The sequence below is a fragment of the Bufo gargarizans genome, chromosome 4 (genome assembly GCF_014858855.1).
Source record: "Bufo gargarizans isolate SCDJY-AF-19 chromosome 4, ASM1485885v1, whole genome shotgun sequence".
In the NCBI taxonomy this organism is placed as follows: domain Eukaryota; kingdom Metazoa; phylum Chordata; class Amphibia; order Anura; family Bufonidae; genus Bufo; species Bufo gargarizans.
The window spans coordinates 263,583,417-263,610,811 of record NC_058083.1 but is presented as its reverse complement, the minus strand read 5'-3'; the positions used below and the strand labels follow the sequence as shown (position 1 = coordinate 263,610,811).

The following is a 27,395-nucleotide window of genomic DNA, read 5'->3' as shown; positions in this document are numbered from 1 at the left end:
TTGAACAATGGTTTTTATTTATTTGCACTTAGGTTCGCTGTTCAGTAACTTATTAGCAGCAAAGTTGATGGGTTGGAAATACGCAAACTTCATTTTTTTATCACAGTTCCTTTTATATTTGTCCCATCTCTTCAATATGAAAGTCATTGCAATGTTCCACACCATGGCTTAGAACGGAACGATATGGAAAATTATTTACATATCATAAAATTACAGTGATCTTTTATGGTTGACATTCCCTTTTGCTTATCACATACATCCAGTCAGTTGCATATGTTTAAATTCTTATCATTGTGTATTGCCCTTTAACCATTTGTTTTGTTCTTAGTGTGAAAGTGTACAGACACTAGTGACTGGAGCATATTGGTCTAGCAATGACACCTTCACTCTAGTGAGAAAGTAGCCTTTTGCATAGTCACTGTTGCCTTTGCGTCATAATGCTGTGAGTAATCATTTGCAGTACTGTACAGAAGTTTTCCAGGCACAATGATACCCTGCCCTGACTATATATTGATGCTTATGGCAGTAGAGTGATTTCTCAGCCAGCACAGGGGGTTACAGATATATAGCTATGTATAGAACATATATGAATGGCACCAACCTTGTGTTTTTATTATTTAGCTATATCATTCGCCCACAATAATATAACGTATGTTGTGTTAATTTCTTGATTCTATGTAAATAAATTCTTTACATTGTGCCTATTCTATGATGTGGAACCTGCAAAGTCTGCAAATTGGGACATGTAAAGTACGGTGCAGGCAGGAAGCATGTTGCTATCCCATTAGAGGCGAATGGCAGTGTAGGCCCATAGAACACTTCTTCTTTGCCTTCTCTGCTAACGTCCAGCACCTAAAATGAAGAGAAAAATGTAATTCAAGTTAATCAGATGAACTTGCATAAGATCAATGAACTTGAGGCTATAATGGCATCTGAGAATATAGATTTAGTGGCTGTTACTGAGACGTGGTTCGATGGAAGTAATGACTGGGATATAACAATACCAAGGTTCTCTCTATATAGGAAAGACAGAGAAGGCAAGAAGGGGGAGGGGTGGCCCTGTATGTGAAAGATAGCATAAAATCTAATTTAATACAAGTTAGCGAGACCAATTTAGCGTCAGTTTGGGTTATCTTGCAGCTTGATAATCATAAGGTAACTCGTGTAGGTGTGATATATAGACCACCTAGCCAAGTCAAAGAATTAGATGATCTACTAGTTAAGGAAATAGCTAAAATGACAATGAAAGGGGAAGTTATCCTTATGGGAGACTTTAATCGTCCTGATGTAAACTGGAAAACCAAAATAGCTAGTTCTGCCAGGAATACAGATATTCCAAATTCCCTACTGGGATTATCTCTACAGCAAGTAGTTGAGGAGCCAACCCGGAAGGAGGCCATTTTAGATTTAGTATTCACAAATGGGAATTTGGTATCTGAAATTACTGTAGGGGAAAGCGTGGGATCTAGTGATCACCAGTCAGTGTGGTTTACTATAAGTACAGTGACTGATTCACACCACACAAAAACAAAAGTTTTAGATTTTAGAAAAACTGACTTTTCTAAAATTAGATTAGTGGTATACGAGACCCTATCAGATTGGAACAGTTTCAATGGAGTCCAGGAGAAATGGGACTAGTTAAAAGTGGCACTATTGAAGGCAACAGAAAATTGCATTAGACTTGTCAGTAAAAGGAAGAGACCACTGTGGTACTCAGCAGAAGTGGCCAAAATCATTAAAAACAAAAAAATAGCATTTAGGAATAAAAAATAAAAAAAAAGAGGATGACAGGCAAATTTATAAGATTAGGCAGAGAGAGGCCAAACAAGTTATAAGAGCTCCTAAAGCACAGGCAGAAGAGAAATTAGCTCAGTCAGTGAAAAAAGGCGATAAGACATTCTTCAGATACATAAATGAAAAAAGAAAACTAAAACAAGGAATTGCCAAATAAAAAAAAAAAAAAAGAAGGAAGGTATATGGGAGAAGATAAAGAACTAGCAGACTGCCTCAATTAATACTTCTGTTCAGTTTTTGCAAAGGAAAGGGACCTCAGTTAGGAAGAAAGACTAATAAATCTGTTGATGCATGTGTCTTTACAGAGGAAGAGGTTATAAGTCAGCTGTCTAAAATTAATACAAATAACTCACAGGGGCCTGATGGGATACAGCCAAAGCTATTAAAAGAGCTCAGCGGTGAACTAGCAAAACCATTAACAGATTTATTTAACGACTCACTGGTAACAGGAGTCGTCCCAGAAGATTGGAAATTAGCAAATGTTGTGCCCATTCACAAGAAAGGTAGTAGGGAGGAATCGGGCAACAATAGTGGGGAAACTAATGGAAACCATACTTAAGGAGAGGATTGTGGACCATCTAAAATCCCATGGATTGAAAGATGAAAAACAGCATGGGTTTACTTCAGGGAGATCATGTCAAACTAATCTTATTGATTTTTTTGATTGGGTGACTAAAATAGATGGCGGAGGTGCAGTAGACATCGCTTATCTAGACTTTAGTAAAGCTTTTGATACTGTCCCACATAGAAGGCTTATCAATAAATTGCAGTCTTTGGGCTTGGTCTCCCATATTGTTGAATGGATTAGGCAGTGGCTGAGAGACAGACAACAGAGGGTTGTAGTCAATGGAGTATATTCAGACCAGGGATCTGTTCTGGGACCCATATTGTTTAATATCTTTGTCAGTGAAATTGCAGAAGGCCTTGATGGTAAGGTGTGTCTTTTTGCTGATGACACAAAGATTTGTAACAGGGTTGCTGTTCCTGGAGGGATACGCCAAATGGAAAAGGATTTAGGAAAACTAGAGGAATGGTCAAAAAGCTGGCAACTAAAATTTAATGTTGATAAGTGCAAGATAATGCACCTGGGGCGTAAAAACCCAAGAGCAGAATATAAAATCTGTGATACAGTCCTAACCTCAGTATCTGAGGAAAGGGATTTAGGGATCATTATTTCAGAGGACTTAAAGTTAGGCAGACAATGTCATAGAGCAGCAGGAAATGCTAGCAGAATGCTTGGGTGTATAGGGAGAGGCATTACCAGTAGAAAGAGGGAGGTGCTCATGCCGCTCTACAGAGCACTAGTGAGACCTCATTTGGAGTATTGTGCTCAGTACTGGAGACCATATCTCCAGAAGGATATTGATACTTTGGAGAGAGTTCAGAGAAGAGCTACTAAACTAGTACATGGATTGCAGGATAAAACTTGCCAGGAAAGATTAAAGGACCTTAACATGAATAGCTTGGAAGAAAGACGAGACAGAGGGGATATGATAGAAACTTTTAAATACATAAAGGGAATCAACAAGGTAAAAGAGGAGAGAATATTTAAAAGAAGAAAAACTGCTACAAGAGGACATAGTTTTAAATTAGAGGGGCAAAGGTTTAAAAGTAATATCAGGAAGTATTACTTTACTGAGAGAGTAGTGGGTGCATGGAATAGCCTTCCTGCAGAAGTGGTAGCTGCAAATACAGTGGAGGAGTTTAGGCATGCATGGGATAGGCATAAGGCCATCCTTCATATAAGATAGGGCCAGGGGCTATTCATAGTATTCAGTATATTGGGCAGACTAGATGGGCCAAATGGTTCTTATCTGCCGACAATTTCTATATCCGTATCTCTATATGTTATTAAAAAAAAAAATTTGGGTTGGCTTTGCTATATATTTAGCCAGCTGTGTCCCCTTTTCTATCACCTTGCACATGTGAGAACAAGTATGTACATATATTAGCCAAAACCATGAACTTTCCATACCTGGTGGCTTCAGAAGAGATTCTGCTAAGTATGTAGTAGGATTTAGCAGTTTATGCATTGCACTACTATATTTATGTAGGTCAGTGAACGTGATCCACGATATAGAGTATATGTTGATTAGTAGTGGGCTCTTATTTGTTATAGTAATTATTCAGTAGATAAAGTATGATGTCCATTCATATTAAAACCAATGACTTATAGTTACTTGATGAAATATACCGAATGCAAAAAATAAAAAGCCTCATCTCATTTTTCTCCAGCCAGTATGGGTTGTTTTCTTCATGTAAATTTACATAAAGTTCAGATTTCTTTTAACCTGACTATAAATGCAGTCTGCCCCACTTGACTGGATCGCCCTTAGCTGAGATGAGGTTGCTGGCCAAAAACAATGACAGCTAACACAGGTTATAAGCGAAAAAATCATTCAGTCTGATCACTGCTGTTCTGCAAAAGTGTTAACGTTCAATCACTCGAAAATACAGGAATGAACTTGGAAAGAAGAAGAGAGGACCAGCGTTTGAAATGAAGCCTGTCCACTGAGTCATAACACTGGGCTTCAGTAAGGAAATTGTCCTCCTGATTGCCACTCAGCCTCAGTGATTGACATGTACTGCACACATACTGTACATATTTCTTCCAGAATGGCAAATGCACATCACTAACAAGCGATTTGTTCTGATTTCTTTCTATTCCCTACTACTGTTATATACCAATATTTATATCTAATGCGTGTTATAGCTGTACACTCTTACAGTGTAGTGGGCAGTGATTACCATGGAAAACCTCTGCAAGGAATCAGGATGTTCTCCCTGATTTTGTTGGCTTCCACCAATGCTCTGTTAACCACTTGAGGACCACAGGTTTGTACCCCCCTAGTGACCAGGCCCTTTTTTACAAATCTGCATTCCACAACTTTAACAGTTTATTGCTCGGTCATGCAACTTACCACCCAAATGAATTTTAACTCCTTTTCTTCTCACTAATAGAGCTTTCATTTGGTGGTATTTCATTGCTGCTGACATTTTAACTTTTTTTGTTATTAATCGAAATTTAACGAAACTTTTGCAAAAAAATGACATTTTTCACTTTCAGTTGTAAATAATTTTTTTTTTAAACGACATCCATATATAAATTTTTCTCTAAATGTATTGTTCTACATGTCTTTGATAAATAAAAATGTTTGGGTAAAAAAAAAAAAAAAAAGGTTTGGGTAAAAGCTATAGCGTTTACAAACTATGGTACAAAAATGTGAATTTCCGCTTTTTGAAGCAGCTCTGACTTTCTGAGCACCTGTCATGTTTCCTGAGGTTCTACAATGCCCAGACAGTAGAAAAAACCCACAAATGACCTCATTTCGGAAAGTAGACACCCTAAGGTATTCACTGATGGGCATAGTGAGTTCATAAAACTTTTTTATGTCACAAGTTAGCGGAAAATAATGATTTTTTTTAATATTTTTTTTTCCTTACAAAGTCTCATATTCCACTAACTTGTGACAAAAAATAAAAAACTTCCATGAACTCACTATGCCTATCACAAAATACCTTGGGGTGTCTTCTTTCCAAAATGGGGTCACTTGTGGGGTAGTTATACCGCCCTGGCAATTTAGGGGCCCTAATGTGTGGGAAGTAGTTTGAAATCAAAATGTGTAAAAAATGACCTGTGAAATCCTAAAGGTGCTCTTTGGAATTTGGGCCCCTTTGCCCACCTAGGATGCAAAAAAGTGTCACATCTGGTATCGCCGTACTCAGGAGAAGGTCGGCAATGTGTTTTGGGGTGTCATTTTACATATACCCATGCTGGGTGAGATAAATATCTCGGTCAAATGCCAACTTTGTATAAAAAAAATGGGAAAAGTTGTCTTTTGCCGAGATATTTATCTCACCCAGCATGGGTATATGTAAAATAACACCCCAAAACACATTGCCCAACTTCTCCTGAGTACGGCGATACCAGATGTGTGACACTTTTTTGCAGCCTAGATGCGCAAAGGGGCCCAAATTCCTTTTAGGAGGGCATTTTTAGACATTTGGATCCCAGACTTTCTCACGCTTTAGGGCCCCTAAAATGCCAGGGCAGTATAAATACCCCACATGTGACCCCATTTTGGAAAGAAGACACCCTAAGGTATTCAATGAGGGGCATGGCGAGTTCATAGAATTTTTTTTTTTTTTGGCACAAGTTAGCGGAAATTGATTTTTATTTTATTTATTTTTTTCTCACAAAGTCTCCCTTTCCGCTAACTTGGGACAAAAATTTCAATCTTTCATGGACTCAATATGCCCCTCAGCGAATACCTTGGGGTGTCTTCTTTCCGAAATGGGGTCACATGTGGGGTATTTATACTGCCCTGGCATTTTAGGGGCCCTAAAGCGTGAGAAGAAGTCTGGAATATAAATGTCTAAAAATTTTTAGACATTTGGATTCCGTGAGGGGTACGGTGAGTTCATGTGAGATTTTATTTTTTGACACAAGTTAGTGGAATATGAGACTTGAGGTGATCAATGACAGGGGGGTGATCAGGGAGTCTATATGGGGTGATCACCCCCCTGTAAGGCTCTATTCAGACGTCCGTATGTGTTTTGCGGATCCAATCCATGTATCCGTGGATCCGTAAAAAACATATGGCCGTCTGAATGGAGCCTTACAGGGGGGGATCAATGACAGGGGGGTGATCAGGGAGTCTATATGGGGTGATCAGGGGTTAATAAGTGACAGGGGGGTGTAGTGTAGTGGTGGTTAGTGCTACTTTACAGAGCTGCCTGTGTCCTCTGGTGGTCAATCCAAGCAAAAGGGACCACCAGAGGACCAGGTAGCAGGTATATTAGACGCTGTTATCAAAACAGCGTCTAATATACCTGTTAGGGGTTAAAAAAATCGCATCTACAGCCCGCCAGCGAACGATCGCCGCTGGCAGACTGCAGATCCACTCGCTTACCTTCCGATCCTGTGAACGCGCGTGCCTGTGTGCGCGCGTTCATAGGAAATCTCGCCTCTCGCGAGATGACGCCATTCCGTGTTAGTGTAGCCTGAGAGCGCCGCAGCAATGACGCCTTTCGGCTTTAGGTGTGCGGCAAGCGGTTAAAGCCTTCATTTCAAAAACATACTGACAGGTTATGACTGGTCTCTTATAAAAATTTAGTTTTTGTGCACTAAAAATGCCATAGAAACAGTTTGCAGTTTCTTCCATACTACAAGTGTTTTTATGCACTTTTTGTGACTTTTTTCAGGCCGTTTTTCCCTACAGAGAGGATAGAAAATGCCAGAAAAAAATTCCATAATTTCAACATCCTGCATAAAAAAAAAAAATTAAGCAAATTGAAAAGTACGCCAGTAGCAAACAAATTTTTTTTTTGTATGTCCTGTCCTTATTTTATTTTCCATACACTTTCAGCTAAACTCTGGAGCTGGCGTTTTTATCCCCCCCCCCCCCCCCCCCCCAAAAAAAAAGCACTAAAAAAGAACTATGTATATTCGAAAAACACCACATCAGGACTGAAAAATGGCCACTAAAAATCTACGTATGAATCTGCCTTCAGTGTGGTTTCATAAATAGTAAAAATGGCACGTTTGTTGCAGTGTGTTGTTTTTTTTTTTGTTTTTTTTTACTGTCTGCTGTAAGTCCATATGGAATTATGAAATGCACAATAAATGGTGTTGTTCTCTTTTGTGCCATGGCGGCAATTACCCCATTTCTGCAGCTTTGCTGGGCAGTTTTCGGACACGCTGCTTGCAAATTTTTTTTTTTACCTGTAGAAGCCGTTGTGCCCAAAAACCGAATTGTAAAACTTCAGCAATTTGCAATAAAATGTGCAGTAGTACCATGTGGTAATTGGCCGAACAAATACAATACTATTCCACACATGTTAAAGGGGTTCTCCGGGAATTAAGAAAATGGAAATACTTAAAAATTACTTTACTTTATTATAAATATATTCCTAAATACCTTCAGTTAGTTATAATTGCTCATTTTGTCTAGGAAGCAATCATTAGAAAAAATAAAATGGCAGCCGTCCTATTAGTACACACAAAACCTGTCCTAATCACACAGGAGGACAAGTTACTTCACAACACTGAGCTAAAGAGCTGCCTCATCCTCCTCTCCTACCGGTCAGGGATTATGATCCTAAATACAGATGATGATACATAATTCTCAGCATGAATGGAGTTCATGAGAAGACATGAAGTACAGAGAGGATGGACAGGACAGGCTGTGGTAATGGAGACTGCATACAAGTGCTGCTGCTCGTTGGCATCACCCCCTACCCTCCTCTCTGTACTTCATGTCCCTTCATGAACTCCATTCCTACAGAGATTCAGCTAAAGTTCTTATCATTAGTCAGGATCATAATCCCTGACAAGTAGGAGAGGAGGATGAGGCAGCTCTTTGGCTCAGTGTTGTGAGGTAACTTGTCCTCCTGTGTGATTAGGACAGGTTCTGTGTGTACTAATAGGACAGCTGCCATTTTATTTCTCCTAATGATTGCTCTCCTACAAAATGAGCCATTATAACTAGTGTAAGGTATTTTGGAATATATTTATAATAAAGTAATATTTAAGTATTTTCATTTTCTTAATTCCTGAAGAACCCCTTTAAAGGGCCTCAGCTGATTTGTAGCTGTGAAACTGGCTGACCTGTTGCATGTGCACTTGGCAGCTGAAGATATCTGTGTTGCTCCCATGTTCATATGTACCCATATTGCTGAGAAAGATGAGGTTTTTATATACGCAAATGAGCCTCTAGGAGCAACCGTGATGTTGCTCTTACATGTAGTTGCTTTTGCTGCAACGGCCACACCCTCTCAATTTTGATTGACAGGGCCAAGCAATGATGATGTTTTTACTGCCTGACACCGTCAATTTAAATGCACTGGGTACAGCATTTACAAATAATGAGGAGCTTCTAGGTGTAATGACAACGCCCCCATTGCTCTTAGAGGCTCATTGCATATGAACATGGGACCAACACAGATGCCTTTAGCTGCCAAGCACACATGCAACAGTCTGCTGACAGATGCACTTCAAAGCAACTGTCACATTTAGACCCTAATTTAAATTTTCATATATGTAGTTACTAACAACATGATATTCTAGAATCAGTTACTATTAGGCCTCATGCACACAACAGTATTTTTTAACGGTCCACAAAACGGGGTTCCGGTGATCCGTGTCCGTTTTTTCTTCCGTGTGTCTTACGTGATTTTTGGAGGATCACCAGACATGAAGGAAAGTAAAAAGAAAAGTAGTTTTGGTATCCGCCTGGCCGTGCGGAGCCAAATGGATCCGTCCTGACTTACAATGCAAGTCAATAGGGACGGATCCGTTTGACGTTGACACAATATGGTGCATCACCATGGGAACGCCTCTGTTAGAATATACCATCGGATTTGAGTTACATCGTGAAAACTCAGATCCAACAGTATATTCTAACACAGAGGTGTTCCCATGGTGATGGGGACGCTTCAAGTTAGAATATACTAAGAACTGTGGACATGACTGCACCTGAGGGGTTAATTGTGCATATCATAGCCCCCTGTAAGAGATCAGGTGCTGCCAGGCGCTGTCTGTGACCGGCCGGGCGCTCCTCCTGCTGGTAAGTGAAAGGTCTGTGCAGCGCATTGCTTATAGCACAGACCTGTCATTTACCAGTAGGAGGAGCGCCCGGCCGGTCACAGACAGCGCAGGTAAGTATAATGCTTCTAAAAGTTGCCATGGTTACCGATTAGAGCCCCAGCGATTAAACTGGGACTCCGATCGGAACTCTCCGCTGCCACCAATGATTGGGGGGGGGGGGGGAGGCCGCACTGGCCACCAATGAAATTAATACAGGGGAGGGAAGGGGGTCTGCCTCCTGCCTGGCAGCACCTGATCTCTTACAGGGGGCTATGATGCGCACAATTAACCCCTTCAGGTGCTGCACCTGAGGGGTTAATTGTGCGGATCACAGCCCTCTGTAAGAGATCCGATGCTGCCAGGCAGCAGGGGCAGTCATGTACACAGTTCTTAGTATATTCTAACTTGAAGCGTCCCCATCACCATGGTGTTAGAATATACAGCCTCTGTGTTAGAATATACTGCTCTGAAAAAGCTGTATGCAGATGGATCTGCGTATCCGTCTGTGCTATAGTAGCCTACGGACACGGATGGCAATCTTGTGTGCCTCCATGTTCTTTCACGGACCCATTGACTTGAATGGGTATGTGAACCGTTGTCCGTCAAAAAAATAGGGCAGGTCATATTTTTTTGACGGACAGGATACACGGATCACGGAGGCGGATGACAAACGGTGCATTTTCCCAGTTTTCAACAGACCCATTGAAAGTCAATGGGTCCGCAGAAAATCACGGAACAACGGCCACGGGTGCACACTACGGTCGTGTGCATGAGGCCATACACTGAGCAGACGGCAGATCTTTTTTCCCTCGTCTGCGCTGCTTCGGCTCTGCATTGTCCCAGTCTGCTGAGTGAGGGAGTGTCTGCCAAGCGCAGGGACAGGGAGAAGTGCACACAGCCCAGGCACTGTTATCAGCTGCTGGGGAGGACCTGGCTTTAATCATTTACTTACAGTCCCTGGCTGTCAGTAATCTGACCTTGCATGCTACGTGCTTCTGCATCCTCGTCCTTCTACAGATAGACGGACCCTGCATAGCAACCCTATTTTAAGCACAGGTAAAAGTAAGCAGTACAGGGAACAAAACTGTGGAATTAAGGGGTAATTGAATACACAGTGAAAAGTTGAAATAGGGCCACCAAGGAGATATTAACCTTCTGCCGTCACACTAACGCCGAAAGGCGTCAATGCTGCGGCGCTGCCAGGTCACACTAACGCCGATTGGCGTCATCTCGCGTGAGCCGAGATTTCCTGTGAACGCGCGCACACAGGCGCGCGCGCTCACAGGAACGGAAGGTAAGCGAGTGGATCTCCAGCCTGCCAGCGGCGATCGCTCGCTGGCAGGCTGGAGATCCGAATTTTTTAACCCCTAACAGGTATATTAGACGCTGTTTTCATAACAGCGTCTAATATACCTCCTACCTGGTCCTCTGGTGGTCCCTTTTGTTAGGATCGACCACCAGAGGACTCAGGTAGGTCAGTACAGTCGCACCAAACACTACACTACACCCCCCCCCCCGTCACTTATTAACCCCTTATAAACCCCTGATCACCCCATATAAACTCCCTGATCACCCCCCTGTCATTGATCACCGCCCTGTCATTGATCACCCCCCCTGTCAGGCTCCGTTCAGACGTCCGTATGATTTTTACGGATCCACGGATACATGGATCGGATCCGCAAAAAGCATACGGACGTCTGAATGGAGCCTTACAGGGGGGTGATCAATGACAGGCGGGTGATCACCCATATACACTCCCTGATCACCCCCTGTCATTGATCACTTCCCTGTAAGGCTCCATTCAGACGTCCGCATGATTTTTACGGATCCATGGATACATGGATCGGATCCGCAAAACACATGCGGACGTCTGAATGGAGCCTTACAGGGGGTGATCAATGACAGGCGGGTGATCACCCATATACACTCCCTGATCACCCCCCTGTCATTGATAACCCCCCTGTAAGGCTCCATTCAGACGTCCGCATGCGTTTTGTGGATCCGATCCATGGATCCGTAAAAAATCATGCGGATGTCTGAATGGAGCCTTACAGGGGGGGTGATCAGTGACAGGGGGGTGATTACCCTGATCACCCCCTGTCATTGATAACCCCCCTGTAAGGCTCCATTCAGACGTCAGCATGCGTTTTGTGGATCCGATCCATGGATCCGTAAAAAATCATGCGGATGTCTGAATGGAGCCTTACAGGGGGGGTGATCAGTGACAGGGGGGTGATCACCCTGATTACCCTGATCACCCCCTGTCATTGATAACCCCCCTGTAAGGCTCCATTCAGACGTCCGCATGCGTTTTGTGGATCCGATCCATGGATCCGTAAAAAATCATGCGGATGTCTGAATGGAGCCTTACAGGGGGGGTGATCAGTGACAGGGGGGTGATTACCCTGATCACCCCCTGTCATTGATAACCCCCCTGTAAGGCTCCATTCAGACGTCAGCATGCGTTTTGTGGATCCGATCCATGGATCCATGGATCCGTAAAAAATCATGCGGATGTCTGAATGGAGCCTTACAGGGGGGGTGATCAGTGACAGGGGGGTGATTACCCTGATCACCCCCTGTCATTGATAACCCCCCTGTAAGGCTCCATTCAGACGTCAGCATGCGTTTTGTGCATCCGATCCATGGATCCGTAAAAAATCATGCGGATGTCTGAATGGAGCCTTACAGGGGGGTGATCAATGACAGGGGGGTGATCAATGACAGGCGGGTGATCACCCATATACACTCCCTGATCACCCCCTGTCATTGATCACCCCCCCTGTAAGGCTCCATTCAGACATCCGCATGATTTTTTACGGATCCATGGATACATGGATCGGATCCACAAAACACATGCGGATGTCTGAATGGAGCCTTACAGGGGGGGTGATCAGTGACAGGGGGGTGATCACCCTGATTACCCTGATCACCCCCTGTCATTGATAACCCCCCTGTAAGGCTCCATTCAGACGTCCGCATGCGTTTTGTGGATCCGATCCATGTATCCATGGATCCGTAAAAAATCATGCGGATGTCTGAATGGAGCCTTACAGGGGGGGTGATCAGTGACAGGGGGGTGATCACCCTGATTACCCTGATCACCCCCTGTCATTGATAACCCCCCTGTAAGGCTCCATTCAGACGTCCGCATGCGTTCTGTGGATCCGATACATGTATCCATGGATCCGTAAAATATCATGCGGATGTCTGAATGGAGCTTTACAGGGGGGGTGATCAGTGACAGGGGGGTGATCACCCTGATTACCCTGATCACCCCCTGTCATTGATAACCCCCCTGTAAGGCTCCATTCAGACGTCCGCATGCGTTTTGTGGATCCGATCCATGTATCCATGGATCCGTAAAAAATCATGCGGATGTCTGAATGGAGCTTTACAGGGGGGGTGATCAGTGACAGGGGGGTGATCACCCTGATTACCCTGATCACCCCCTGTCATTGATAACCCCCCTGTAAGGCTCCATTCAGACGTCCGCATGCGTTCTGTGGATCCGATACATGTATCCATGGATCCGTAAAAAATCATGCGGATGTCTGAATGGAGCCTTACAGGGGGGGTGATCAGTGACAGGGGGGTGATCAGGGAGTCTATATGGGTGATCACCCCCCTGTCATTGATCACCCCCCTGTCATTGATCACCCCCCTGTCATTGATCACCCCCCCCTGGTAAGGCTCCATTCAGACATTTTTTTGGGCACAAGTTAGCGGAAATTTTTTGTTTGTTTTTGTTTTTTCTTACAAAGTCTCATATTCCACTAACTTGTGTCAAAAAATAAAATCTCACATGGACGCACCATACCCCTCACGGAATCCAAATGCGTAAACATTTTTAGACATTTATATTCCAGACTTCTTCTCACGCTTTAGGGCCCCTAAAAAGCCAGGGCAGTATAAATACCCCACATGTGACCCCATTTCGGAAAGAAGACACCCCAAGGTATTCCGTGAGGGGCATATTGAGTCCATGAAAGATTGAAATTTTTGTCCTAAGTTAGCGGAAAGTGAGACTTTGTGAGGAAAAAAACAAAAAAAAATCAATATCCGCTAACTTAGGCCTCATGCACACGACCGTTGTGTGCATCCGTGGCCGTTGTGCCGTTTTCCGTTTTTTTTGCGGACCCATTGACTTTCAATGGGTCCGTGGAAAAATCGGAAACTGCACCGTTTGGCAGCCGCATCCGTGATCCGTTTTTCCTGGCCGTGAAAAAAATATGACCTGTCCTATTTTTTTCACGGCCAACGGTTCACGGACCCATTCAAGTCAATGGGTCCGTGAAAATCACGGATGCACACAAGATTGTCATCCGTGTCCGTGATCCGTGTCCGTGATCCGTGTCCGTTTTTTCCTATCATTTCAATGGCAAACTTGACTTAGATTTTTTTTTCATTTTTCATGTCCGTGGATCCTCCAAAAAACAAGGAAGACCCACGGACGAAAAAACGGTCACGGATCACGGACCAACGGAACCCCGTTTTGCGGACAGTGAAAAAATACTGTCGTGTGCATGAGGCCTTATGCAAAAAAATAAAAAATTCTAGGAACTCGCCAGGCCCCTCATTGAATACCTTGGGGTGTCTTCTTTCCAAAGTGGGGTCACATGTGGGGTATTTATACTGCCCTGGCTTTTTAGGGGCCCGAAAGTGTGAGAAGAAGTCTGGGATCCAAATGTCTAAAAATGCCCTCCTAAAAGGAATTTGGGCCCCTTTGCGCATCTAGGCTGCAAAAAAGTGTCACACATGTGGTATCGCCGTACTCAGGAGAAGTTGGGCAATGTGTTTTGGGGTGTCATTTTACATATACCCATGCTGGGTGAGAAAAATATCTTGGTCAAATGCCAACTTTGTATAAAAAAATGGGAAAAGTTGTCTTTTGCCAAGATATTTCTCTCACCCAGCATGGGTATATGTAAAATGACACCCCAAAACACATTCCCCAACTTCTCCTGAGTACGGCGATACCAGATGTGTGACACTTTTTTGCTGCCAAGGTGGGCAAAGGGGCACATATTGCAAAGTGCACCTTTCGGATTTCACCGGCCATTTTTTACAGATTTTGATTGCAAGGTACTTCTTACACATTTGGGCCCCTAAATTGCCAGGGCAGTATAACTACGCCACAAGTGACCCCATTTTGGAAAGAAGACACCCCAAGGTATTCCGTGAGGGGCACGGCGAGTTCCTAGAATTTTTTATTTTTTGTCACAAGTTAGCGGAAAATGATGATTTTTCTTTTTTTTTCTTTTTTCCTTACAAAGTCTCATATTCCACTAACTTGCGACAAAAAATAAAAAATTCTAGGAACTCGCCATGCCCCTCACGGAATACCTTGGGGTGTCTTCTTTCCAAAATGGGGTCACTTGTGGGGTAGTTATACTGCCCTGGCAATTTAGGGGCCCAAATGTGTGAGAAGTACCTTGCAATCAAAATGTGTAAAAAATGGCCTGCAAAATCTGAAAGGTGCACTTTGGAATATGTGCCCCTTTGCCCACCTTGGCTGCAAAAAAGTGTCACACATCTGGTATCGCCGTACTCAGGAGAAGTTGGGGAATGTGTTTTGGGGTGTCATTTTACATATACCCATGCTGGGTGAGAGAAATATCTTGGCAGAAGACAACTTTTCCCATTTTTTTATACAAAGTTGGCATTTGACCAAGATATTTCTCTCACCCAGCATGGGTATATGTAAAATGACACCCCAAAACACATTCCCCAACTTCTCCTGAGTACGGCGATACCAGATGTGTGACACTTTTTTGCAGCCAAGGTGGGCAAAGGGGCACATATTCCAAAGTGCACCTTTTGGATTTCACCGGTCATTTTTTACACATTTTGATTGCAAAGTTCTTCTCACACATTTGGGCCCCTAAATTGCCAGGGCAGTATAACTACCCCACAAGTGACCCCATTTTGGAAAGAAGACACCCCAAGGTATTCCGTGAGGGGCATGGCAAGTTTTTAGAATTTTTTATTTTTTGTCGCAAGTTAGTGGAATATGAGACTTTGTAAGAAAAAAAATAAAAATAAAAATCATCATCATTTTCCGCTAACTTGTGACAAAAAATAAAAAGTTCTATGAACTCACTATGCCCATCAGCGAATACCTTAGGGTGTCTACTTTCCGAAATGGGGTCATTTGTGGGGTTTTTCTACTGTTTGGGCATTGTAGAACCTCAGGAAACATGACAGGTGCTCAGAAAGTCAGAGCTGTTTCAAAAAGCGGAAATTCACATTTTTGTACCATAGTTTGCAAATGCTATAACTTTTACCCAAACCATTTTTTTTTTTGCCCAAACATTTTTTTTTTATCAAAGACATGTAGAACAATAAATTTGGCGAAAAATGTATATATGGATGTCGTTTTTTTTGCAAAATTTTACAGCTGAAAGTGAAAAATGTCATTTTTTTGCAAAAAAATCGTTAAATTTCGATTAATAACAAAAAAAGTAAAAATGTCAGCAGCAATGAAATACCACCAAATGAAAGCTCCATTAGTGAGAAGAAAAGGAGGTAAAATTCATTTGGGTGGTAAGTTGCATGACCGTGCAATAAACCGCTAAAGTTGTGGAGTGCCGATTTGTAAAAAAGGGCCTGGTCACTAGGGGGGTATAAACCTGTGGTCCTTAAGTGGTTAATCACCACAATCCAATACTCCCAAAAAAAAAAAATACGACAGTTATACTTTAAGTGTGTATATGGAAGTTAAACTCATTGGGTAGAGGGACTTCTGTGAGTGACCAGAATCATTGTACAGTGCTGCAAGATATGTACAAAAGACATAAACAGATTTTACCTGTATACATGCTAAAGGTTCATTTGTCCAAATAGAATAACCACCAACCAAGTAGATTCTTCCATTATGAACAGCAACTCCAGACTCATTTTGCCCTATGTAACAATAATAATAAAAATAACTATATTAATAATTACATTTACAATAAGATGTTGACATTTGAATATGTGAGCAAATGGTGTTATCTGAGATAATTTGTTCAAAAGTGCCGTTTTATATGACGTGATGGGCATACTTGAAAGCTGCTTCTCTGGTTCCTTAAAAGCTACTTAAAGGGAACCTGTCACCGGGATTTTGTGTATAGAGCTGAGGGCATGGGTTGCTAGATGGCCACTTGCACATCCATAATACCCAGTTCCCATAGCTCTGTGTGCTTTTATTGTATATAAAAACCGATTTGATAAATATGCAAATTAACCTGAGATGAGTCCTGTACGTGACTCTCGTACAGGACTCATCTCAAGTAATTTGCATATGTATTAAATCGTTTTTTTTACACAATAAAAGCACACAGAGCTATGGGGACTGGGTATTATGGATGTGCAAGTGGCCATCTAGCAACCCATGTCCTACGCTCTATACACAAAATCCCAGTGACAGGTTCCCTTTAAATCTTTAACTTTTTGATGAGGTGGTATAAGAACTGTAATAACATAATATAAAAAAATAATATCTAGAACTATCCAAGGGATTTGCATTCTTTTCAAACTATTGCAACCAGTGCTTTTTTTTTTTTACAAACAATTTTGGGGATGGTATTTTTTGTCACAGGGGGAAATTTATCAAGTGATACAAAGGAAAACTGACTTAGGCTACTTTCACACCAGCGTTTTTGATAGACCCGGCAGGGCTCAGCAAAAACGCTTCTGTTACTGATAATACAACCATCTGTATCCGTTATAAATGGATTCGGTTGTACTATCGTTGTCATAGCCATGATGGATCTGTCATGAACACCATTGAAGTCAATGGGGGGCGGATACGTTTTCTATTGTGCCAGATTGTTGCAGTTTGTCCCCATTGATAATGAATTGGCACAAAACTGAAGCACTTTTCTCCGGTATTAAGACCTATGACGGATCTCAATACCGGAACATAGAAACGCTAGTGTGAAAGTAGCCTTAGTTGCCCATAGGAACAATCAGATTCCACCTTACATCTTGTAAAGGAGCTCTAAAAAAAATAAAAGGTGGGCAACTAAGCTAGTTTTCTTTTGCACCAGTTTTGATAAATCTCCCCCATAATGTTTTGCAATTGTTCAGACTTTTTCCCCCTATAGAGAAGGCAAAAATGCAGTGTTAGGGCTCATGAACGTATTTTTTTTTCCGTGTCCATTCTGTGTTTTTTTTTTTTTTTTTTTGTTTTTTTGTGGACGTATGTGGAACCATTCATTTCCGTGTGCATTCCGTTTCTGTATGTCTGTATTTCCGTTACACAAAAAAAATGAACCTATCCTATTATTGTCTGCATTACGGACAAGGATAGTACTGTTCTATTAGGGGCCAGCTGCTCCGTTCCGCAAAATGCACACGGGCGTCATCCATATTTTTTGCAGTTCGCAAAATACATACGGTCGTGTGCATGAGCCTATAGTGAGGCATTTTATCATTTCATATTGGCTAAAATGTATTCCCTCATAAATCAAGTCCTCCAAGGCTAGAGTTTAAAGGGGCTGCCCACAAATCGAATAGCTTTTTAAATTTCAACTCCTCCCTGCCAGACCTGTGAAAGGATACAGCTTAGGGTAGGTTCACATGGATGTTTTTTTTTAGGCAGATTTTCCTTCAGGTTTTTAAGCCAAAGCCAGAAGTGAAAATTTAAAAGGAATCAGAAATATAAAAGAAGGACTTCTTCCTGCTGAATCCACTTCTGGCTTTGGCTGAAAAACCTGCAGGAAAATCTGCCTCAAAACCTCCTCCAAAAAACTCCATGTGAACCTATAGTTATCTGTATACCACCACTTGGTTCCGGGGAGGGGGTGGAATTTAAAGACCATTTGATCGCAGACAACCCCCTTAAGCCTCTTGTCTGTATTTCTTTTTTAATCAAAATAAGGATTGCACGGATGCATGAGGGAGAGGCAGGAAAAAAGTATGGCTCTACTTTTTGCCAAAAAATTAAGACCAGCAGACTAGATTTACTGCAGGATTTGTTATTTCAGAACAAACTCATTAAAGTGTACTGACGATGCCAGCTTTACCTGCATTTACCTTAAGGTGGCCATACACATTCAATAGCTGTTAGTCGAACAGCTATCTCTTGCACTCCCTCACAACTCACTCATACACAACATGCATGTGTATTCAATAAGGGGAATGGAGAAAGATGCTGCCAGACATTTCTGATGGTGGCTTATCTCCCAGGAGAAAAAAGGGATTGGGCAAAAATATTCATTTTGCCTGCTCCTTCTTTCCAGTGACATCATCGTCTGTCGGTCAGCAACCTTCAGCTGCTGGGAAACTACAACTCCTAGCATGCACAGTTGCTCAAGTACTCTTGTAACTCCCGCAGAAAGAAATGGAGCATTCTGAGAGCTGCAGTTTCAGAGCAGCTGGGGTGTAGAATGTTGCTGATACCTGGATTAGATGTTGTATTAGATAAGTGAACAACTAAAAATGTTCTCAATCCAAAACACGCAGTAAAGGGATAGTACAGTGGTATAATATACAGTTGCAAGAAAAAGTATGTGAACCCTTTGGAATGATATGGATTTCTGCACAAATTGGTCATAAAATGTGCTCTTGCAGCCATCTTTACATGGTGTGTTCAATAAAAACATGGTAACATTTAATTCTTTGTGTGTTATTAGTTTAAGCAGACTGTGATTGTCTATTGTTGTGACTTAGATGATGATCAGATCACATTTTATGACCAATTTGTGCAGAAATCCATATCATTCCAAAGGGTTCACATACTTTTTCTTGCAACTCTAGATGACCTGTCCTCAGGATAAGAGTTAACGGAATTTCAAAACTGAATGCAAAACAGAAGCCTTTAAGAGGCATTCCGTTTGGCTCCGCCCTGATACATATCTATGGCCACAAATAATGGTTCAATTTTGTTCTGTTACAGATGACGGAAACACTAGTCCTGTAGAATCTTAAAGGCTTCTGTTTTGCATTCCGTCCTAAAATTCCATTATATTCAGTTTTAACGGAACTCTTTAACAGAATTCCATAATACGAACCCCCACTTACCTGCATGCCGTCTCCCTCGTAGCAGCAGTGCAGTGTAATTACAACTGATCGTCCCATTCAAGTGAGCATTACACTGCACCGCCATTACAAGGGAGACGGGGTGCAGTTAAACTTCGAAGAGGGCGCAGTCACTGATTGAAATCCATGCTTTTTCTATATTTATCAGTCCATGGGCGGCCCTTTTCAGTGACTGACAGCCTTCTCTGTAAAAGCATGGACACACAGACAGCTGTCAATCACTGAATAGCTCCGCCAACTGGACTTCTTAGGAAACTGCTCAGCTCCTCCTGCGCTATAACATGCTGCTGGCAGATTACACTGCATGTTCAACCTGACAGGTTCTATTTAACCTACAATATACAAAGGGAAGCTTGACTGAAAGCAATAAGACATTTAATGAGAAGACTGTACATACTATATAAGTCAGGTTGTCTGGGGTGTCACAGAGATTATCATTGGTGCACCCACCTGTGAGTAAGTTGAAGCTGCAGCGTGTCCACTGGTCCGTGTCAATGTTGTAAGAATCTATGTGTCGCACCAAAATCCGATCATTGTTGTAATCTAAATCATTTCCACCCAGGGCATAAAGCTTCCTTTGGACCGCTGCCATGGCATGGTAAACTCTTCTCTGCAGCATAGGGCTGCGACTAATCCACTTATTCTGGAAAAATACAAATTAGCAATTGCTTTAGCATCCTGCAGTGGTGACAAATACATGCTCGGTAAAAAGATTCACTCAAATCCTCTACCTTGTCGTGGATTTCCTAAACTACTAGCAACATTAGTCTGTGTAGATATAGTATGGTGGTTCTTTATTTAAAAAAAAATATTGGATATTTTAGAGCCTCTGTATTTTACAGTTCTAAGAAATATTAGCGAATGGAAATAGTCATATTCTTTACAAATTGGCCTTCCCCCTAGCACTATTATAGTATCATCCCATTTTTACTATGATTACTGTGTGCTTAGTTACTATTCTTACACATGTTCCTAGGCTGGATGAGCAGTATTAGTGAATAGGAAATAATGTATTCCCATGATGCATATTTTACCAATGTTCGTTTTAGAACAGGCTTCAGATTTTTTAAATGATAACTCTACACTTCTTGCTTTAGGTGCTTTAATTCCCCCATATATTGTAGTGCTCAAACATACAATTAATGAATGTGAAATTTTATTTCTTTATTAGCCAAGTTAGAGCTGATATAAAAAGTCTACACACCCCTGTTAAAATGTCAGGTTTCTGTGATGTAAAAAAAGGAGACAGATAAATCATTTCAGAACTTTTTCCACCTTTAATGTGACCTATAAACTGTACAATTGAAAAAAAAAAAAACTTAAATATTTTAGGTAGAGGGAGGAAAAATATAAAAATACAGTAATATGGTTGCATATGTGTGCACACCCTTAAACTAATTATTTGTTGAAGCACCTTTTGATTTATTATAGCACTCAGTCTCTTTGCAAAAACACTCCAAATCTGTCAGATTGCGAGGGCATCTTCTATGCACAGCCCTCTTCAGATCACCCCACAGATTTTCAATCGGCTGGGCCATTCCAAAACTTTAATCTTCTTCTGGTGAAGCCAATCCTTTGTTGATTTGGATGTATGCTTTGGGTCGTTGTCATGCTGAAAGATGAAGTTCCTCTTCATGTTCAGATTTCTAGCAGAAGCCTGAAGGTTTTGTGCCAATATTGACTGGTATTTGGACCTGTTCATAATTCCCTTTAGCTTAACTAAGGCCCCAGTTCCAGCTGAAGAAAAACAGCCCCTTGGCATGATCCTGCCACCACCATGCTTCACTGTGGGAATGGTATTCTTTTGGTGATGTGCAGTGTTGTTTTTGCGCCAAACATATCTTTTGGAATTATGGCCAAAAAGTTCAACCTTGGTTTCATCAGACCATAACACCTTTTCCCACATGCTTTTTGGAGACTTCAGATGTGTTTTTGCAAAATGTAGCCTGGCTTGAATGTTTTTCTTCGTAAGAAAAGGCTTTCGTCTTGCCACTCTACCCCATAGCCCAGACATATGAAGAATACAGGAGATTGTTGTCACATGTACCACACAGCCAGTACTTGCCAGATATTCCTGCAGCTCCTTTAATGTTGCTGTAGGCCTCTTGGTAGCCTCCCAGACCAGTTTTCTTCTGGTCTTTTCATCAATTTCGGAGGGACGTCCAGTTCTTGGTAATGTCACTGTTGTGCCATATTTTCTCCACTTGATGATGACTGTCTTCACTGTGTTCCATGGTATATCTAATGCCTTGGAAATTCTTTTGTACCCTTCTCCTGACTGATACCTTTTAAGAATAAGATCCCTCTGATGCTTTGGAGGCTTTCTGTGGACCATGGCTTTTGCTGTGTGATGCGACTAAGAACATTTCAGGAAAGACCAACTAGAGCAGCTGAACTTTATTTGGGGTTAATCATAGGCACTTTAAATTATGTCCGGTATATTCTGACTCCTATTAAACATGATTCTGAATGTGATTGCTTCATTGTGAACACAGCTACATCCCAAGTTATAAGAGGGTGTGCACACTTATGCAACCACATTATTTTAGTCATTTTTTTTTTTTTTTTTTTGTTCCCTCTACCTAAAATATTTCAGTTTGTTTTTCAATTGAGTGGTACAGTTTATAGGTCACATTAAGGGTCCATTCACAAATCCGTTGTTTCTTTCCTGATCTGTTCCATTTTTTGCGGAACAGATCTGGACCCATTCATTTTCAATGGGTCCTGAAAAAAAAATCAGACAATGTGCTGTCCGATTTTTTTCAAGACCCATTGAAAATGAATGGGTCCAGATCTGTTCCGCAAAAAACGGAACAGATCAGGAAAGAAACAACGGACGTGTGAATGGACCCTAAAGGTGGAAAAAGTTCTGAAATGATTTATCATTGTCTCAATTTTTTACAGCACAGAAACCTGACATTTTAACAGGGGTGTGTAGACTTTTTATATCCACAATGGTACATTGTACTGTCTGATCTCTGATGTATCTTTATGTAGGCCTACATAGTAGATATAGTCCTAAATGCGGTACTGGCTCAGCACCATCAGCCAGCCTGTGATGCAGCCTTAGTAAAGTGATAATCCACCATGTTGTCAATGAAGTACCTTTTAAAGCGTACCTCCAGTTCTAATTGAAACTTCCTATGCTGCATTACGTCCTATAAGCTTTGCCATGTATTTGACTAGTCAAGTCCTCCCCTCTGAGCTCCAGCACCAAAGTCTCCAGTGCTTTACATGCCTCGCCATCCATAGCCAGCAGCAAGTCCCAATGTGCTGCTTCTAATGTAATCGGGTGTACCGCAGAGGTGTCTGTGCTGCTGGAGCCCCTCAGTCAGTAGCTCGGGTGTACCGCAGAGGTGTCTGTGCTGCTGGAGCATTTCAGTCAGTTGCTTGGGTGTACCACAGAGGTGTCTGTGTTTCTAAAGCTCAGAAAGGATGAGGATGCATGGATGTGCATGCACAAATCCGCAGCACTGAACGTACTTTAGATATCACAGTATATACTGTATATTTTTTCATTTATAATTGGAGGTACCTGTTAGGATATGTACCCACATGGTAGATACACAGTATTTTACCGTACCACGCTGGGGCGGACTGGGAACTTAAAATGGCCCTGGAAAAAAAGTGTGCATTCACACGACCGTATGTAAATGTTGCATCTGTTTTTTTGCCGATCCTTTGTAACAATGCCAATTCTTGTCCGCAAAATGGAAATATATTATATAGTTTTTGTGAGACTATAAAACAGACATACGGATGCAGACAGCATATGGTGTGGTGTCTGCCTTTTTTTGTGGACCCATTGAAATGAGTCCACATCCAATCCACAAAAAATTGGATGCGGACCAAAAACATGGTTGTGTGAATGGGACCTTAAAGTGGTCTCATGTTGTAAGCAGGTCCAAATTGACAGAAGGCAGGACCAATATAAGTAAGCAGGGCAGGGCCAGCAATACTGTAGTGCAGCACAAAATACTGCCACGACATTCAACTCTATCACTGTCCGAAATACGGCAGTTAAATCCAGGAGGGCAATTTCTTCTGCCAGCCAGCTGCATGAGTATTAATTAATTCTGAGAGTATCAGATCACTATGTACCCAACCAGGGGCAGTGAGGAAGGCTTGGACAGCCCCCTGGGCATCGGCCCACCTGGAAATGGAAGATTTTTAGGAATCTCATCAACACACTGCAAAACAAAAACTGCTGCATAAATTGGCCTGCTGTGCCAGCATGTCACTTTATACTGTGGACTGCCACCAGAGATTTCTCCCTTTGCAATGCATAGAGGAAAACCCGCAGCAAATTGGCCCCCGAATCCCCATGTATGCGGAGATTGTTGCCAGAATGCAGCAAATCCAGAGCAGATATTCTGCCCCCTGTGGCTATAATCTCAAAAATAGGAAATCCAATGTGTACAGCTCTATTCAGACTTTGGGTTTTGCTTACATTTTGTGTTTAGAATGGGAATGCTCCTGACTTATGGAGAAGGTATGACCCTGCGCATGTGTAAGTACCGTATACCCCTGAAAGTGCACTTTTTTTATCCACAGCACTAAACTTGCACCCAACTTTTTATTTACAGTAAATGCAGTGTAAAATCTTTCCTACCACCTTAATGTGTCTTTTTAATATCCATATCAGATGTAAATGACTTGACTATTAATGACACGAATAACTTGCTGGTTTCTCCTGTGTTGAATGAAGGCCATAATACTAGTAACTAACAGAGAAATGGAAGGTACCAGTGTATTTTACATCGTTAGCAGGAAAGTCCCAAGGCAGGAAGATAAAAATGCCATCTGATTTGCAAAGTATTCTTCTGTCCCCTGATTACAGTATTCTTTTTCTCCACTGCAATGCCTGCCAGGTGAAGCACTACACAAGCAGCGAGGCACAGGGGTTTGAGCAAGGTCACAGCTAAAACGGCAGTGTTTGAATACTAATCAGTGATAGGGGAGCATAGGTCACCGCAGCCTGTCTGCTAGCAGGTAGCTCTGTGCTCGGTGGCAGATGGCAGTCATTATTGACTCTCCACAAAGGCCTTGCTTAAAGCCGTGCCCCAGTGCTCAGTGATAGAGTAATTGAGATTCAGAGCGGGTACAAGCAGATGTGGTTTGCCAGAGCCCACCGTAAACAATATGCCAGCAGAATGTAAAAAAAAAAAAAATGAGGCGGTGTGCGCAAACATGAAGCCATCCTCATTTTAAAAAGTTTCAATTATTAACTGTATGTGTGCTTTCAATAGCATACCATGCAATTAACGGAGGAAACAGACATAGCTGTGATGTTCCCTTTGAGCTCATATATTTAAAGCAGAAAACATGCCTTCATATTGCTGGCATCAATGAAAATATATATAATTAACGCATTAAAACGGGATAAAATAGGAATTAGCGCCAAATGCATGCTGTGAAAACACACTGGGTTCACAAATGGGGTTGGGTTGTGTTTCCTTTAACTACCAGGGAACAAAACATGCAGAAAATGCAGTGTATTTGTATTTAGTGTTGCTCTTTATGTGATTTTATGTTGTCTTTTATCTCTTCCTTAGCTAAATATGTCTAGTATATAACTATTAGTGATGAGCCAGCATGCTCGGCCGAATACCTGTTCGGAGTGCTCGGCCGAATAATTTGGGTGCTCGAATACAATTTAATATAATGGAAGTCAATGGGAGACAACCAGGCACCCCCTGCTCGGAAGACAAGAGGGTGTCTGGTTCATAAAAAAAGGTTAGAAATTTATGGATACCCCATCAAAATGGTTTGGCAACAGCATTAAGAGGATAGCTTAATGCCGAATACTTTGGTGGTCGATCATCACTAATAACTATATTAAAAATATATTCAAAAATCATCATGTAACAATGCAAGTCTTCCTAAATCACCTGACTTTCAACATAAAAAACACATGAAAATAGCATAAAATCTACTAAAACACCTGTAATAAAAACTTTTTCTTCCTAGCGAAAAATGTGTCTTTTACATTGGTACTCACCTGTTTTGGATCATACACCATGAGTCTGTTCTGGTATTGTGCTGTATTAGTCACACCTCCTAAAAAGACAATAGTTTAGAGCAATTTTAGATCACCATCTGCACCCCAAATACCATTCAAAGTAATTTTATAATATTCCCTTCATACTGGTCGGCAGGGTATTTACCTACAGCTTCAACTAATAATTTGTGGTCTGTGCAGCGATGACAACTAAGGCTAGGTCTACACGACGACATTTGTCGCACCAATGTCGCGCAACAATTTTTATAATGGTAGTCTATGGTGTCGCACTGCGACGCAACAGTCGCAAAAAATCCATTTGAGATGGATTTTTTTGCGACTGTCGCAGTATGTCGCATGTTGCATTGTGACACCATAGACTATTATTATAAAAATTGTTGTGCTACAAAATGTCGCAGTGTAGTTGTGTCCTATCAGTAGCGCGACAAATGTTGTCGTGTAGACCTAGCCTTAAACCTGGAAAAATCTGACAGATGCCAATTGCCCACAGTTTTTTTGTTTTTTTTTGTTTTGTGCTAGGGTGGTGGATTGATGTAGACAGCATAAGTATGATTATTGTATAGACAGTATGTTTATGGCTATGTATTTCATAGCATATTTTGCCACATGACTTCATAATGTAAAGTATGGTAGATACTGCTTTAGATATACATATATATATATATATATATATATATATATATATATATACGCGCACACAGTATATTTATACTGTATTTTTAGGACTATAAGACACACAAGTGACAGTGTCTTATAGTTCGAATGATAATGACCGCTTCCATTATGAAAGCAGTCATCATCAGCATGCGGGAGGCGCTGCAGTGGCTCTACTCATTATGCCTAGTCTTCTGGGCCCCACTCTGCACTCTGTCCTGACTGAGTACAGTGCCATGACGTAGTACTCGTAGGCGCGCACTATGACCGGACGCTGTGCGACATCAGGTCACAGTGCAGCGCAGGCTGGAAGAAGACCAGGGAGAGTGAGTGGATCTGCAGAGTGGCAGTGCCATCTGGAGCAGGACAGGTAAGTTTATCTGTTTTAATGTCTGATCTGAGGTCTGATCGGGGGCTGATTGAGCTTTGCGTCTAATTTTAAGGTCTGATCAAGAATGGGGGTCTGATTTGGGAGTCTGATCTGAGGTCTGATGAGAATTGGGGTTCTGAGGTCTTATGATTTTTTTTTTTTTTTTCTCGTCTAAATTCTGGGTGTGTCTTATAGTCCTAGAAATATGGTATTTGGGTGTATTATATATACTGTATATATAGTGGTTAGGTGTATGGTAAAGTGTTGGAAAGGGCGTATATTTAACCCAGAATCCTCATCTGGGTGAGGTAAATGAAATCCAGAAAGTGGCCGTGGTTTCTGTAAAGTGTACTTTTTTGAGATTTTGTTTTGGGCTAGAGTTTTTGGGCAGGTGAGTGGGATCCACCAGTCCACACCCTTCCAGCACGAGTATTTTCCCTACCCTGAGGTGATCTCAGGTGTGACTGCTGGGATCAATACTGGGGAATAAAATCAGGTCTCAGATTGTCAGTGTCAGAAAGCCTGGGAAGCTAGCTGACCTGCTAGCTGCCTGAGCCTGATTCCCCCTGTGTGAACTGCGCTGTATTGGTGAGATAGACACGACTTGTGTATTAGTTAGAGTCCTGACAGCAAACGTTTATTTTGATGCTTTTTTTGTGTTATGTGCTGCGGCTTCAGCTAAGTGACTGTTGGATGCCACAAATTGTGTTGCACTAAGGAGCAAATAAAGCACTATTTGGACTTTTACCCCCTGAGGCCGAGAGTCTTCAAGTACACAATCCCGTAACTATATTCACACTCTATATTGTTTGATATTATTTGATAATGGAAGTTATTGTTAGTGTATAAAAGGGTCCAGAATATAATAGCTGGTCTTTAGATATGTTGTTACCTAATAGTGTACAGAAAAGTATGTTAGGCCTCTTTCACACTTGCGTTGT

General features: G+C 41.7%; 1 protein-coding gene across 4 annotated transcripts in view; it reads right to left on the bottom strand.

Annotated features, from left to right (window-relative positions):
• The window catches only part of KLHL32 (kelch like family member 32), a 390,488-nt gene continuing 363,093 nt past the window's right edge, over positions 1 to 27,395 (bottom strand). For all 4 annotated transcript variants that reach the window (XM_044291884.1, XM_044291882.1, XM_044291881.1 and 1 more), the window contains exons 8-11: positions 25,410 to 25,468; positions 19,859 to 20,051; positions 16,194 to 16,288; positions 1 to 852 (exon numbers count right to left, since the gene is read on the bottom strand). In XM_044291884.1, coding sequence (XP_044147819.1) covers positions 691 to 852; positions 16,194 to 16,288; positions 19,859 to 20,051; positions 25,410 to 25,468 — 509 coding nt within the window. In that variant the 3' untranslated portion in view covers positions 1 to 690. The remainder of the gene's footprint in view (positions 853 to 16,193; positions 16,289 to 19,858; positions 20,052 to 25,409; positions 25,469 to 27,395) is intronic.